The sequence below is a fragment of the Grus americana genome, chromosome 1 (assembly GCF_028858705.1).
Source record: "Grus americana isolate bGruAme1 chromosome 1, bGruAme1.mat, whole genome shotgun sequence".
In the NCBI taxonomy this organism is placed as follows: Eukaryota; Metazoa; Chordata; class Aves; order Gruiformes; family Gruidae; genus Grus; species Grus americana.
Window position 1 is genome coordinate 51915652 of NC_072852.1, and position 16478 is coordinate 51932129.

Below are 16478 nucleotides of genomic sequence, written 5' to 3' on the forward strand. Positions count from 1 at the left end.
TTTTTCCCCCCTTTTTAAGCTGCAGTGAAACCCTTGTCTCCTGTAGAACCGCTGAAGCTACTAAATAATTTGGAATCACATATGAATTCAGATACAGAAAAGCAGGACTGCAGCCAAAGTTGTGATAAATCTGAAGAAAAAGACTCTAATCCAAAAGTGAATGCTGCTGATAAAAGCAGGACAGAATATTTGTATGAAGATCCTGAGATGGAGAGAAACAAAGACAGTACTACTGATGAAGGTGTTTCTACAGGGGCGGAAGAAAGAATCTGTTATCAGCAGGAAGGGGAAGTTGAAGAACTCAAGCCAAGCAATAGGGATGGAGTAGAGGTTTCACAGTCTCCCTCTAAGGATGCATTACATTCGAAAATCAAGCATAGGCTGGCCCAGCTCCACATATCAACAGATTTAAACTTCACATCTGGTCTGGCTGCACAAGTTGCTGCCAGGTCTTTTGCTTTTACTACAATGCAAGAAGAGACTTTTGGAGATGAGGAGGAGGAGGAGGGGGAGGAGGAAGAGAAGACACAGGAGCGAGAAGACCTTGTGGAGGACTGTGAGAATGAAGATAGAGGCTCTGAAAGTGAAGGATAAGTATAAGTCTGAGCTGAACTTTGTTAAACCAGCAGCAGGCAATTTGATGGAAAAAACTAAGGTGGGGGTTTGAAGATGAAAATACTGAATGGAAAAGAAGGAGACCTAAATGTAATACATCTTGTTCCCTAAGTCTGATACACTAAATAGGACTTTAAGTATATTGACAATTCGCAGGTAAGAGAAGTTTAGGCTGCATCCAAGAAGGAGTTGGCTGTTGCCTTTTTAAGATCCTGGTGGTGGGGTTCGGAATTTACCTTTGTGTTTTCTGTTTTATTTATTTATATTATAATGTATTGTGGTTGATTTTTTTTTTCCTAAAAAGAAGGAAAAACAATGTCTTGAATTACAACAGACTCCATTTTTGGGTTTGTTTTTTTTCTCTCTGATTCTATTGTCATGGTATCAATGTTTGTTCCAAGAAAAAAGCCAGGACATTTCTTTTGGAAGAACCTGAACTGTTCCCTGTGATCTTCCCCCACCACTTTAATTTCACTTCTTGTGTCTGCAGTGTGTTGGCTAAGCCACCGTAGGCATTTGTGATTCTGTGGCTAGTGATGTGGCTCCCAACTAAAATGTAGAATTTTAAATAAAAACTTGAAAGAGCTAGTATTTGATGTGTCCTGGGGTACGGGGCTGAAATAGTATAAAGTTAGTCATGCTTCATGCTAAGGTTTACTTAGAATTTTATGAAGGGTTAATAAATGATTTCTAGATGTTGTAATTCATGTTAGAGAAACGTGTAGTATATGTTACGAAGGGTTATAAGCACATCAGTAGAAAGTACTATAGACAGCTAGAAGCTATCTGTTGGATTGATAATAGATGAGAAGTAAATACCTATTTATTAAAACAGCTATTAATTATTTGTTAACCTTTTGTAAATGGAACCTTAATATAATTGATTGATTTGATATAATGATTGATTGTACATTTTTGTTTATGTCCTGAAGTAATTTTCTTAAAGCAAAATTATCTGAGTGCTTACCACCATACAGTATTTTGTTTAAACAGCATACTTGCTTTTCCCTGATGTTCTTTCCTTTTTCCTTAGATCACAACTATAACCTGTGTGATTAAGAATCCGTCAGAGAACAAGAATTGTGTGTTTTCTAAGGTGTATCTTCTAACTTAGTTGACACTGAAGTCTGGATGTTTGGTATGAGGTTATGTGGGTTGGATTTTTCTCTGTGGTGGTGTTACGAGTTGCAGCAAACTGACGCTCACCTCACAGAGGAGCTGGTTAATGGTTTCACAGCCTTCTCTTCCTCTTGCCTTCTGACACAAAATGAAGCAAAGGTCTCGTGTGTCTAGTGGCGAGAGCGCCACGTCTTTGCATGGAATACTCTGCTTGGACCTGGATACATTTCCAGTCCCAAAACACCTCAGCAGTTACTTAGGGTATTTATTGTCTCTTGCTGATTCTGTAGAATAAAGGGGTGTTTAGATGCAAGTGGTTCGGAGCAGTGTCTTTCTTAGGATGTTGTCATGGGAAGTGGGGAAGCTAACCAAGGTCAGCCAGTTAGGGTGGAACTCTTGACCATATGTCCGCAAACAAGTGCTTTCTTTCAACCTCCCTCTCTTCTATTAGTGATTTTTTATGAACACTGTTAAATATGTGGATTTTTTCACTGACCGTAAAAAGGTAAATATCAATTGATAGAGAAGGGAGTATGTGACTTACACTGTTCTTTCGCAATGTAGTGCCTGTCTTCTCCCTCAACACACAGACTTTGGGAAGAGAATGTTTTGCCATTCTTCATTAACCAGTAACACTGTGTTCTGTGCTCTTAATTTTGTGTAAGTGACTGGAAGTTGGATGGATGATGTCTTGGGGAACTTGTTAAAAAAAAAAAAAAAGATGCTTCTCGTAGTGTATTCAGAAGCTAAGCCTCCTCTTAGTGGTAGAGTGTTTTCTTCTGTAACCTGTAATGGTTAGGCTAAGATGATGAAACTCTGTTTTATTTTCTCTGTGATAAGCAATTTTTTTTATCAAGTCTAGAACTGCTTTGGATAAATTGTGTTTGAAGCATTGTCCATGCTTCTGAAAAAGAAGTCTTCCTCATCTGTGACTTGAGATCCTTGAGTTCACAAAGTGCCCAGATATTTTTTCTGTTCCTAGCTAATTGTTCTGCCGAAATGCGTGTTCCATTAGTATTTTTCCATGAACTCATCCACCATTTCATGATCTGATGTTGTGTATCCCAGAAATGATACTCCTCGACTTTTCCGATGGGCTCCAAATCTTAGTTTACAATGTGTATGGCTGTGATACCAACCTGAAAAAATGATCAGATTCAGGATACAAATTATCGCTGTCCTCACAGTTTTGGATGAAGTCAGTAGTAGCCTCAGTGCTTTGCATTGCTACTAAAATAGGTTTCAGATCTCACATTTATAAAAGCTGCTAGCTCTTTATTTCTTTGCTTCAGTCCTTAGCAAAAGACCTGGAGAATCCACTTTGCTGGCTCACTTGGGACCTAGTTTTATAATACGCTCGTCTTGGTGATGAAACTGGCCTAAGAAACCCCATCCATCATTAGTTGTTCATTTTCACCCATCGGCTGGGTCAACACAGGTTTTTGTGGCCGTGTTATAAACCAGCTCATGAGTCCACTTGGGTCAAAAATCCACCCTTTTTCAGGGTTACTCTTCATCGTTCTTATTGCAGTGATGCAGTTTACAGCATCTACCTCCAAACAGCTGTATTGGCACATATCGTGTTGCTGGTGTGAGACTCAGGATCACTCACATTTACGTTATTGGCAAAGATGGTGTAGTGTGAAATTACAGCCTTGACAATAGACATGGGTATGATCAAAGGATGACTTTTTGGAGCAAGTTCTGATCCTACTTTGAACAAATAGATTTTCTACAAGCAATTTAACTGATTTCCATGATCTTATTTAATGCAGTCTTAGAAGCTGCACGTATGAACACTTGGGCTCAACTTGCTTTCTCTGCCTCTCATCACATCTCTATATAACAGCCATCAGGTCATTTATTTTGATTTATTTAATATTCTCCCTGCAGAAAAATACAGCTAACAGTGTACAGCACACAAAGCATAGCTTTCCTTGATTTGATAACCAGGTTCCATCTACATATACAAAGTCTGTTACAATCCAGATTTCCTCATAATTATGTCATGTGAAAGGACTGTGCATACATGCTGTAGATTCCTTCAAGAACCTGACAGATTTCTTGGCAATCATAATTTATTGTTGCATTTAAAATAATATATATGAACACACTGAAGTGTGTATTAGCGCTGAAGAGAGGTGTTAATATATTGAGCATGTCGAGGTCTGAGTGCTGTCCTGTGTTCTTTGGCTCATTACCCTAGACAGGGATTTTTTGAAAACAGAACATTTCCTTCTTACAGCTTTGTAACTTTTTGAAACCCATTAATCAGGAAATCCATACTAAATAACGGGTTATGCCAAAGGATATCAGCAGCCAAAACTCTTTGCAAAGAGCAGAGCTAACAATAAATGCATTTTCCCTTTTCCATTTCTAATTAGCAGCTCTGTGAAGTTGCAAAGAAGCAAGTAATTATATAGGGTTAAATAATATCTTCTCCTCCTGTCCTACCTGGAAGGCACTCCAAAGATGCTATTTGCTTCTTAGGTTGGATTGCAATCTAGCACTACATCTTTTATGTCACTTAACTTTACAGCTAAAGATCTAGGTAAAGGCTTAAATGGGGGCAAAAATCTGTGATAAGAAGATTATGTGTCCCTTTTCTTAAGTCTTTATGACAGAAATGAAACAGTGGTGTAATAGAAGCAAATTTGGAGAATTACAGATAATCGAACATCTTTCAAATGGAGTCAAAATGTGCCTGTGTCAACTATAAGCAAGATTCACAAATGTGAAGGCTTCTGCTATCAGTTGCAGTAATCATAAAATCATAGACTGGTTTGGGTTGGAAGGGACTTTTATAGGTCATCTAGCTCCAACCCCCCTGCCACGGGCTGGGACACCCTCCACTAGACCAGGTTGCCCAAAGCCCCATCCAACCTGGCCTTGAACACTTCCAGGGAGGGGGCATCCACAGCTTCTCTGGGCAACCTGTGCCAGTGCCTCACCACCCTCACAGTAAAGCATTTCTTTCTAACATCTAATCTAAATCTCTCCTCCTTCAGCTTAAACCCATTACCCCTCATCCTATCACTACACTCCCTGATGAACAGTCCCTCTCCAGCTTTCCTGTAGGCCCCCTTTCCTGAGACAGTTCTACTCCCCACAGAGGATGACTAGACATCACTGAATCTTGCGCTTAGTTTTCTAAATACAAGATGGAATCTAGTAGAGTAGCCAGTTTTACTGAGGTTTCAGACTTTGCCCTCAGCACACCTATCTGTGTGTGACCTGACTGTTTACAGTATTGGAAATTTTATGTGCATCTGAAGTGCAGTATTTGCAACTGTCTTATTAATTTATTTGGTAGTAAAAAAACACTGTAGAGTTGTTGGCCCACACTGAACTTTGTAATCTTGTAGTCTATCCCTTTATTTCTTTTTTTTCTTTTTTTTTTTTAACAGAAACAAGGGGTCAAGTATACTAAACTGCTCTTGTTCTTTAAAGTATTTAGAGAAGGGCTGTTGTTGCTCTGCAAGTGGTTTGTTCCCAGGGCTAATTACTCTTTAGAATTACGAGGTTTTTGTACTGTCTCATCTGAAAAAGCAGGCAGAGTGTGATAAAAGGCACTTGGTCAGTGTAAAGGGTCACACTACTCTGGGATCTTGTCTGTGACAGGGACTAATAGCAGATGCTGAGGGAAGAGTACAAGGAAAGGGAGATGGGGTAGTGATGTTTCCCAAGCTACTCCTCAGCAATTTGTGGCTCAGGGACTTCTTGAGCCAGTGGTGGTGGCTGTCAGCTTAAGAGGTCCCCATGGAATTCTCTTCCATAAATTTGTTCAGTCTCACATTTTGTCAGTTATCACTAGTCCCAATGCCGGTATGCACTCATCTTTATTACGGTCTTTTACAAACGAGAAGATTTGTTAATAATGTTTTTTAATTTTCTATTTTAAACTGAGCAAGCCCACTTCTCCCAGTCCTTCCGAAGAGGTCATGTTTTCCACCTTTTCATTCCTTTCCTTAGCATTTTGTCCAGTTTTTGAAGTATAATGACCAAAGTGTGGTGCCGTACTCCAGACGTATCCTCAGCAGTGATGAGTATGGATTAATAATCACCTCCCATAAAACACTGTACAATTCAAATATATTTGAGTCCATATAGGAAAAAAAAAAAAAACCTTTTCAGATCTTTTACCCCTAGCTATTAGGATGACAAATGAAAATATTTGGTCTAATGGAGGAGAAATATTTATTCACTGTCAGCAGGATTTGGCTGAACAATGTTTTTCTTTGCTAACAAAACAAAAAGTTGTTAAATCAAAATGATCTTCTAACAGCTGCCACCTGGTCTCACACAAACTAAAGATGCCAAACAACACTTGTTTAAATTTCAGCTTGACTTTTCAGAGCTGTTCTGGTCTCTGATGAATAAGCATGTATCACAAAATATATTATTGCACAAGAAACATGGCAGTGGATATATGGATATCAGAGATCAAACTGAAGGCTTCTGCGGTTAATTTTTTTAATGCTTGGAGGTGTGCTTTAGTCATATTCTCATGATATTTAATTCCCTCATGTATACGTTTTTATTTTGCCACCTTGAATTTTAAATGCCAAAAAAACCCCCACATCTTGATTTATTTGACTTGGAAATTTCTGCAGTAATCAGATAAGTGGTAGTGGTACTATAACTGTGAAATCTACCTACCATGAACTGTGCTTTGTAGATGGATACAGCAATACAGTTTGAGCTACAGATCAGTATGTAACTGTTCTCGGTATTCTGCCTCACCTTTCACACTGCCGTCTCTTAAGTTATCGGCAGGTTTGTCAGAGTAAAACTTGACTCAACAGCTGGAATGCTCTGTTAGCCCACAGTACGCGTTCTGAATTGAACACAGGATTCTGAAGAAGTGACTATAATTTAGTAGACAATGAAAAAGAGTTTGTTTCTGTTACAAAGTGGCTTATTTTAAAAGGGTTGAATAGGACCAAAACTTGAATACTTTCACATGATCAGCATGTTTCGACCTTGATACCTTCTCAGCTTTAAATCTTTAAAGGCCTCACGGACAGTCTGCTTTAGGGGATGCAGTTCTATAGCAGCTTAAACCAATCTAGGTCTGGGCTGCCATGGCCCTGCAATCTCAGTCCCTCCTTTAGGCTGGCTTTTGTAACCACTCAGCGATTTAGGACATGGATCTGGCTGAAAATGCACCACTGTTTTAACTTTCAGCTGGCTCCCTCAACTAATTCATCACGTGGTTGAAAGAGCACTAGTAGCATCTCAGGGGAGCAGGAGGGAATACACGCCTGGGTGATGAGGAGTAATGCCATAGGTCAAATTTAAATCAGTTTGAATTAATGTTTACATGCTGTGAGTTACATCATTAGTGTCTGTACTGAAGTGGGATAAACTCAACTCTGTATGTTGCTTCCTTCATCCCCATATTTTCTGTTGATTGAGGATGATGCAACTCATTATTTTCCTCACTTATTTTGACTCCATTTTTTTTGTTCTTCAGGCCCAGGCTGCCCAAGACCTGTTGTATCTTACTCCACAGAGTCTCTAAGAATCATTTACTATACTGCCAGTAAAACTGAAATTACCATGCACGTTTTTTTCTGCTTACTGTTTTCACCCTTCTGGTCCCTCTGACACCTATGGTCCTGTCCCTTTACCACCACTTCTAAGAGGTTCAGATTTTAAAGTAATACACAAATTCTTTTTGTGTATGTGTGTAACACAGCTTGATTCTTCTGTATCTTCAGCATTGGAATGGTTAGATCTAGAAATGTATACTGACTTTCCCACTTGAGAACTGAAACAGAAGGCAGATGCCATAATGGGGAGTACTACAGTCACAACAGAAATAATAATGCATAGCAGCTCAAATTTATACCACACTTTTGGTGTATATTGGCTTTTAAAAGTAATTCTGGCTTACTGAAAAACACCAGTTGTGATTTAGAAATAACTGCAATTCTAGTACAAGGTCCCAAAATAAGTGTCATTAGTTGGCTTGATTTGTGCTCAAATCTTAATATTTAAAGACTGCTTCCTGACCTTTTCCAGCTGCATGGACAAGAACTGAAAACGATCTCAAATTTCCAAATAGAAAGTGACCAATGTTTTCCGTTACTTTGTGCTATTAAAAAGAGGTCCATTCCTAAATAAACAAAAAGAGAAAAGTCAGTGCTTAATATCTTCAGTAGTCATTACTAACAGAGAATCATGCATTTGATCTCAATAGAAGCACCATAAATGAGGACTGTTTATAATGTTTGATATCTGTGTTTCTAAATAATAATAATAATAATAAAATAATAATAAAAATAAAAGGCTTTAAATGTATTATGGGATAAAAGCCAGAAAGCTATGAATTGTCCTCCAGATCTTTCATCCAAAGCCACAGCTGGTCAAATTTAAACAAGTTCATGCTGTCTGTTCCTGCGCTGCTCACTATGATATTGTACCCAAAAGTTTTTAATGTCCTAACGTGAGTGTTCACAGACAGTCTGCGTGCACCTGCGTGCTCGACATCTGCAAAGCTTGTAGAGATCACGGAACAGTGCTAAGTGAAACCTCTACAGGAGCGGGATGCCTCACAGGCATTTTGGGTTTATTGTCTCTGTCTTACCCTATTGCAGCATCCCGTGCCATATGCAATCCCACTCATAAACTTTTTCCTTCTCAGCTCTCCTGTTCATAGGCCACACAAACCAATTGTGGAGGGGTTGGTTTGTTTGTTTCTCACCTAGGTTACTATGATAATGCACCAGGTAATCTATCTCCAATAGAAGCTTAAACATTAGTGGCCACACTGCAAAAGATGGGGCCTGGGTGCACAGGGGCTGGAGAAGCTTTTCTGGTTTGAACGCTTCTGGGAAGGGTTGTGCTGAGGTGATTGACTATGGAGGTGTTGAGCTGGGCTCGATGACTCTGCAGGTATCTTTCAAAGTTCCAGTTTTTGCTAGGTCCCTTCTTTCCTCTGGTGGTGCCTCTCTTCCCTCTTAGCAGTCTTCAGCTTTTCTCCAGCATTCTGCTGCCAACTCTTTAGGAACTTGATTGCTTTTTCCCTTGATGTCTGAACTCACTGTCTAAACTTTATGAAATGGCAGTTAGAGGGAATCCACACCAAGGTACTGCTGCGCATTCCCAGTCATAAACTTGTAAACAGAAGGATTCTTAGGGCTGGTAACTTGTCTGTCCTGACTTTCCTTCCAGGGAGCTTTGACCTACATTTCAACTTGGCCCTCCTATTCCTTCCTGGACCTCAGAACATTCACTTCCAGAAATCTGCCTCCTTAATGATCATAAGATGGTAATGTCTCCTCAGCAAGACTGATCTTTGAACACGTGTTCCTTATTACATGAGCTTTACTTGTTCTTTCTAACAGGAGGGTGGCACAGTTATGGCTGAGCCTGCGTTCCCCCAGACAAGCTGGCTTCTTCCTGCAGCAGGGGCTGAAAACAGGCTCTCCAGCTGCTATGCCAACGTGCTTTGGCTCCACAGCTGCCTAGCCTTGAGCTCTGGAAGCTCTGGGATCTAGCAGTTGTGCTTAAACCTTTCCTACTGTCAAAGAGTAGGCGTTTTCAGAACACAATTACTACTAAATCTCCCCTGAATTAAACCATTTTGAATTTTTATTGAGCACTATTAATGGATTGTGTCTTAATTTGAGGGGTTTATGTGAGTTTATATATATACACACATTTCATATTGTACATGTGTATTGCCAGGTATCACATTAAAAGGCTTATCTAGCAAAGAGGTGGTATTTTTCTCATATCAAATTTACACCCTTAATTAGAAAAGCTATTTAACCTTGTTTTCTCTTCTCAAGGCTTTGCACCTAAGCTGCTGTGAGTGCCTGGATGCCCATCTGCCCTTAAACAAGTAGACAAATACACGTTCCTCAACATTTCTTGCCTGCTAAGTCAGCGTTTCCCAAAACAAGGCAGAAGGGCAGCATAGATTGCCAAGGAAGCCACAGGGAAGGGAAAGAAAAGAATCTCGATAAGCTGCTGTTTAATTGATTAATAAATGAGAGCTGAAATATAAGAGGAAATGTTTAAAAGAACAAACTGCAGCAAGAGACTTCTGGCAGGGCTACAGAGGGAAATCGCATGTGATACACTCTGAAGTTTGCAGACACTAGGAAGGATCCACAATTTCTCTTCAGTGTGCAGTGGAGACAGGAAACGTTCACCAGACTGGTAGTCTTCACCAGCTCTTAAAAAACCCTCTATTTTATCTACATTTCATTTCCACAGAAAGACTCAGTCCTGCTGTGCTGGTGTATCAAGCTGTATGTAAAACAATCTCCATATCTCTTCCTTTAAGCTCTGTATGACATCAGTGTCTTTCCTCTGACTGCACTGAAAACCCACGTGGTGTGGCTCTGCCAGGACCCTCTTTTGCACCTACTCTGCCAGTTGCTGATGCTGCTTTAAACACAGTTGATTAGATCAGCCTCAAGCAGGTGTAGATCAGCAGGTCTTTAAAGCAGGTATGAAGCTTGGTGGCTGGCTGTGTTAAGGCTCCAAGAACTAAAGTTCTGGGTTGGATGTAGGCAGTAGCAGGAAGACATTCCTGGGTTCTGCCCTTTCTTTGTGATAGAGTTTCTTGCCTGTGATGTTTTCCCAAACCCTTTTGTTTCTCTTTTTCTTACGTTCCCACTTTACCTCCTTCCTCTTTCCCGTGGAGATGAATCAGGACCTAAAGTCTCTTTTATATATTTGATGATGTGCATCACCAGGATTATTTTTAAGCCATTTTTTAAAAAATTTTGGCTAGGTTTCCCCAGTCTCAAAAGTAGTTTTATCAATTGTAATGCTTATCACTCTCAAAGTCTTTTTGGTTGCTGTTATTTCTTCAGCATCTGTAGTAAAATTCTGCCTTGCTACTGCGTGTATTGCTTTTTCTCCTTATCCTGTATCCCTGCCAGCTGCCTAGGTGGTGTGGATGTGGCTTATCTGTCCTTCAATTAGTAATGAGTGAATGGAATAGGGAATGCTTTTACAGGGATGCATAAATGCTGTATCAGCACTTTGTTTGATCTTTTATACAGAAGTTTATTTATAATTCCTCTTTCATCCTGAAGATGAAATTAATTTTAAGCAATCCTGGCAATAGTTAGTTTCTGCAGTATATTTTGCTGGCTCCATAGTAGAAGCACTTTAGTAATGAACACTGGTTACTCTTGTCTAAATAAGTGATGACTGAAGACAAAATGTTTTCCTGTGTGTCATATGCTTCCAGTCGCACCTTCCCATCATCTTTCAGAGACCTGTATGCTGTGCAACCATGTGGCAACTATTAGCAAAACCCTTTTTAGCATCACATAAACGGCTAGGTAGGTGGGGCTTTAGGAAGAGAATAATGTGTCAGTTGAGGAGACTGGTCGCAGGTAGATCTTTAACCTAGGAATCAGGCTTAGGTGCTCTGCAGATGTCTTCTACTTGTCTTCTACTTGACTCCTAAGAAACAGACTTTGTACGCTTCGGAAGTGCCAAAATAGTGGCAACAGTACAGACTGGCTCCTTTTATCTGAAGCTTTGTGGCGCTCTCATAATGCTTAGACTTTATTATCAGAACAAAGGCTGTGTTCTGCTGGTGTCAGGAGCTGTGGCTGATACACACCTCCTCCTGTAAACTTTTCCTCTATTGGTTTTAAGGTCAACAGCTGTTGACCACTCTTCTCACTTAGGCATGACTCACTCTCACCTAATTCATATGCCCAGAAAGGAAAGCTTAGAGACGATGGGGAAGAAGGGAAATAATTTGATCTTGAAAGGCAAGGGGATGCTTGGTGAGGCAGAGGTATTTATTCTTATGTATTGAATCTTGCTGCCTAATTGGTGCATAATTTGTTGTGCGGTACAAAAGGTCTTGCTTATTCTTTGCTATTTCCAGGTTTGTTTGTTTTCATATGGAATACATATGAACAGATCCAATTGCTGCTGTTAGAAGGAGAAGCCTGTCTACCAAGAGAGGTCCATAATGTTTTCCTTTACTTGGAGATTTTTTGTTTGCTAAATTGCCTGTGTGTATTCTTCATAATGTACCATATGCAAATATTCTTCAGGAATTGATACTACCACTTCAGACAGTCAATATTTTCTATGTAAGAACTGTACGTTTCCTATACTGCCAAGAATGTATATATATCTATGAAGACTTAAGATTGTATCTTTTTGAGCAAGCCTCTTTGTTCAACCATCTGAAACTTTCTTCCTGTTTCTTGAGTTCTCTGCTAATTTATTAGACACTTGTGTTATATTGTATCAGCTGTATTGCTGTATTTCTCCTTTCTCTCATTAAAACCTGTTCTTCTCATCCTTCTACTGTGCTGCTTCATATTGGAAACACTCACACCGTTATCAGGTAACCTGGTTTAGTATAGTGGGTCTGGCTGAGATGGAGTCAGACCAATCATTCAGACTTGCATTATATTGTTCCACTGATCCCAACATGTAATCAGTTTTACTGCTTGAAACTTCCCTAAGGTTATTATGCAGCATAGTCCATACTTTTATGAGATAGTGAAGAAGAAACCTAGAATGGGATATCCATGGTATAAGCAAATGGACAAGACAAAAAATTTACTCAGAGATTAAGTCCGTAACTCCAATGGATGGTTGTTTCTGCTGACATAACGCTAAGAAACCTGTTATCTTCCTGAGTGAAGCAAGTTTTGAGGAGAGATTTGGAAGAAGAATCTAATGGCACTTTTTTTTTTTCTAGAGATGTGGCCTTCAACTTAAGTTAGTTCTCTATGCTGTCTCCATGCTTAACTCCTCTTCCATGTAGATGAAAAGGAAGAAATGAAAGCAGGGTAGGACCTGTTTGCTTATTTCCATTAGAGAGCGAGCTGATTTTCAAACAAGAAAATGCCATCTCCCAAGAAATCACTGCATGAACAGATAAATGATAGTGCTTCTTTTATCCTCCCAGTGAAAAGCAAGATTGTCAATGTTTCACTGATGCTAATCCCTTTTTGGCAGTGCAGGATCTTCCTTGACCTACAGCTGTACTCTCAATAGTATCTGTTCCACGGCATGGTATGCAGGAGGAAAGAGTTCAAAGGTCCGTTAGAGTGGATCCAAGGGACTGAAGTAAAGTGAACAGAACGTGCACATGCACCTGTGTGTTGAGTATTTGGCAATTTTTGAGGTTGGGAGATCAGCTGGCAAGAGGGAAAATACCAGGAGCATCTGCTCTTGGAGAACCTACTGTTTCATCTGTAATTAGACACTTACTTAAGGATGAAATTAATGACATCTTTAGCACCAGCTATATAATAACAGTAGTGTATATGGAAATAGCTATGTCACCTAGCCTTGGGTTTCTCTCAGACTCTTCATCACCCTCTCCTTCATTAAGACTGTTTCTGTGCCCCCAGTTGCACCCGCTCACGTGCTCGCAGCCTGTGCATGAAAGAACCCGGTGGAATGTCCCAGGGGTACCATTTAAGGATTTCTTGTCATGGTGCTGTGGTAGCAAGGAGCAGAAACACACATGTGGAATAACCATGCTGGCTCTGACCACATGTGACATTGGTTACACTTAGATTTTGGTTAGGCAAATGCTCATCTGTGCAACTGCGTACATTTGCTTCTAAAGTTGCATTTAGGGGTGATGCCACAGTGGGAAATATTTAGGAAAATTCTAGTGTAGAGAAGAACCAGCACAGGAGATTCCACAGGCCAATGCAGCCTTTCCAGTCACTCAGAGACACATTTGCAAAAAAACACCCAGCCTAAAGCTAATCTGTGCTGACTGCAATCAAGAAATCTTGCCACTGACTTGGAGGGAAAGCACGGTAGGCCAATAATTAATGCATTTGAAAATGCTACTGTTAATTACCTGTCATATTTAATCCCTGAATTTACTATTCCAGTAATTGTTTTGTGTACACGTGTGAAGTGACAAGCTTCCTTCAGAGAAGAATGGACTACAATTATAATACATGCTGTTTTCGGCTGTTGTTCAATAGAAATGAAATACATTATTTTGTTAAGCTAAAAAGAAATACAAGAAAGGAACAGACATTCTGTGACCTGTCAAAGCTAGGTAACAGCAGCTCAGCACAAGACTGCACACTTCATTTTGGGCTACATCCTGTGTTATTCTGCTGTGTCACTGCTGACAACTGCTTCTCAGCTGTTAACAGTAGTTTAATAGATTATCGTTGTCACACCCTGCAAGATGTATTGCTTAAATCAGTAGTGGAATGCACTGGTCTTTGTATTTGTACCAGGCACTCTGAAGTTCTGGTTTGATTACTGGTTCGCAGCACCACTAAAATAAAAATAAAGATATGGTTCCCAAAAGCTATGTAATAAATACATTGCAAAAGTTGCAATTATTTCCTTTCTGCCTTTGTTTCTGCTTTGGAAACTTCTACGAGAGAGCTAACTGTTGCAGCATATGCTTTCGCTCCTGGGAACGCTCCCTCTGCGAGCTGTGAGGTATCTGACCATCTGCTGCTGTTTCTCCAGGTTATGCTTCTAAAGCTTCCCTGCAACTATTAATTAAACGAAGAAGCTAGTTGCCAGAAGACACTTGACTAAAGTAATCGGTTCTTTAATTGCTATTAAATTTTTATGGATAATGCCAAAATGTAAATCTAACAGCCTATAAAACAAGTAAGTCTTAGACATGCACAAAAGAAATGGGGGATGTGCCCAGGACCTTCATCCCTGTTTTCTTATTTCCTCCTCGCCAGTAACTGCCAGTAAAGATTGTGTAGCTCAGCAGTTAGGGTTGGACAGTCCTAACTGTGGAATGGGATAGGAAGGAATACACAATATGGAGAACTTGTAAACACACCAACAAGGTGCAAATGTTTTGATAGTGAGACTGCTGTACTGGCTGCTCCAAGTCACGGTGCTTCATATTGAAGAAACTGGACAAAGGAGCCAAAGGTCTCAGAAGGAAATTATTAAAAACCATGATGACGGAAAGTAAAATACCTGAACTTGAAATCACTTGGAAGACAGTAACCCATGTGATAATCACTCCTTGTCTTAGCTATTTGTTTTTGAAGGTCTTTAGTTGACTTGCTGTACCCATTGAAAATGTAGTTGGCAAAGAGTAGCTTTCCTTGAACGTACATCTGCCAAAGAAGAGAACAAAAAACAAAAATGCAGAATTGGCAAGAGCAACCTCTTATTCTAAATGAAGACGATAGGTTGAGAAACAAAGAAGGTTGTTAGGCAGCCTGACTTACAACTTTGTTATGGCTTACAGCTTTCACCTTTCATGACTTTGTTATATAAAATATTTTATTTCATTGAAGAAATTAAAAAATAAAACTCATATTTTCCTAGTCCCTCCAAGATTTCAAAACACAGCATACTGAAGCGTATAAAACAACATTTTGCATACTGCTTCATGGACTACCAAAACCCACCACCATCCATCCTGGTAATATTTCAGTTGAAGTATGGCATAACATGACATAGTTGAAGATGAACACAGACAAATATGTTAGGCATAGGAAAAAACAGCCATTTGGTTGGTTTTTTTTTTCTTTTGCATATGTTAACTAAGTATTTTTCTTTGACTTTTTTGTTTTGTTTTTTGCTAAGAAGGAGTAGAAGTAGGGTATCCTACTTCTAAACTTTTATAAGCAGGAACAAACTTTCCTGTTTAAATACTGTATCTCATTGGAAACAGTTTTCTAGAGAAGAAAGGTGACCAAGGTCATTTGACAAGTGATGTAAAACCTACAGGAATTAACTAGGCCTGATGTTCAAAGCCATAAGGATTCAACACGTGGGAAAAATCTGAAACTTCAGCAATTTTCTCTCTCTGGAAAAGTAAACCAGGAGACTAAAGCTAATTCAGAGCTGTTCAGAAATATCCAGAAACATTTTCAACTCTATTTCTACGGTTTTGAACTTGCTTTTGATTCAAAGTATATTTCACAATGTCTCAATCATTTGCATGTTTCCCAAAGCTGGCATTTGTAGATTACTATCTTATCATGACATCCTCAACAAAACCGATAGATGCGTTAAAAGGCAAATTCTGTTTTGTGCTGCTAGAACTTAGAATTCTTAAAGAAGTCAGATTAATGATGCATTTTGTAGTAAGATCTCAACAACTGAAGGGAGGCAGCCTTCTGGATTTTTAGAGTGTTTCTGTTAGTTTTAGATCAATTTGTTGGGCTGGGCCGTTTAGTTTTAATGTCCCCAGACTCAAAATTACCAGAGCAAGTTCAAGAAAAGATACTTTTTCAACATGTTGCAAAGACTGTTGCACACAGATGTAACATATGGATGATCTCGGAATTAGGGCTTGAAGAAAAGCCTGTTGAAATATTAGATGTAAAAAGAATGAAGGTGAGAGCATCAGCCTTTTCTCGGTCAGTAAAGAAACAGTGACATAATTGGGCCAGATTCTCACTGACATGAAGGCCCATGTTATTGTTCTGGCAGTGTAAAGGAGCCTTTGTTTAAGTGAAAATTGGCTTCAGTTTTAAAACTATAAGAATCACTTAAGCTGATGTACTATCCAAAGCTGCTTATGTTGTGGGATGTTCCCAGTGTTACACAATTGGAAGCATCTGGCTTATTTCATGGAAGCTTACGGCACGCAGGGCTCCAAGTCAAGACTCTTTGAATACTTCAGGGTAATGCATATTCGAGTAACAATGGATATATTCACTAGAAGGAAATCCAGAGGACCACTGAATTGTCTTCATCTTATGCTCACACCAATATGTATTCATCTGTAATATATCCAGTAATGAACATGATGTAGAACACTGCTTTTACTT

The 16478-nt window shown here is 39.4% G+C and overlaps 2 protein-coding genes across 6 annotated transcripts in view; one reads left to right on the forward strand and one right to left on the reverse strand.

Annotated features, from left to right (window-relative positions):
• Positions 1 to 6849, forward strand: part of VEZT (vezatin, adherens junctions transmembrane protein) — a 66956-nt gene extending 60107 nt beyond the window's left edge. For 3 of the 4 annotated variants that reach the window (XM_054832583.1, XM_054832675.1, XM_054833026.1), the window contains one exon: positions 20 to 6849. In XM_054832583.1, coding sequence (XP_054688558.1) covers positions 20 to 594 — 575 coding nt within the window. In that variant the 3' untranslated portion in view covers positions 595 to 6849. The remainder of the gene's footprint in view (positions 1 to 19) is intronic. The other variant, XM_054832763.1, reaches the window with a different exon arrangement.
• LOC129209155 (uncharacterized protein C3orf20-like) overlaps positions 1 to 16478 on the reverse strand; it is a 68078-nt gene that overhangs the window by 12911 nt on the left and 38689 nt on the right. The window contains exons 13-14 of one of the 2 annotated variants that reach the window (XM_054833159.1): positions 14668 to 14810; positions 7541 to 7855 (exon numbers count right to left, since the gene is read on the reverse strand). In XM_054833159.1, coding sequence (XP_054689134.1) covers positions 7825 to 7855; positions 14668 to 14810 — 174 coding nt within the window. In that variant the 3' untranslated portion in view covers positions 7541 to 7824. Of the gene's footprint in view, positions 1 to 7540; positions 7856 to 14667; positions 14811 to 16478 lie in introns of those variants that run through there. The other variant, XM_054833253.1, reaches the window with a different exon arrangement.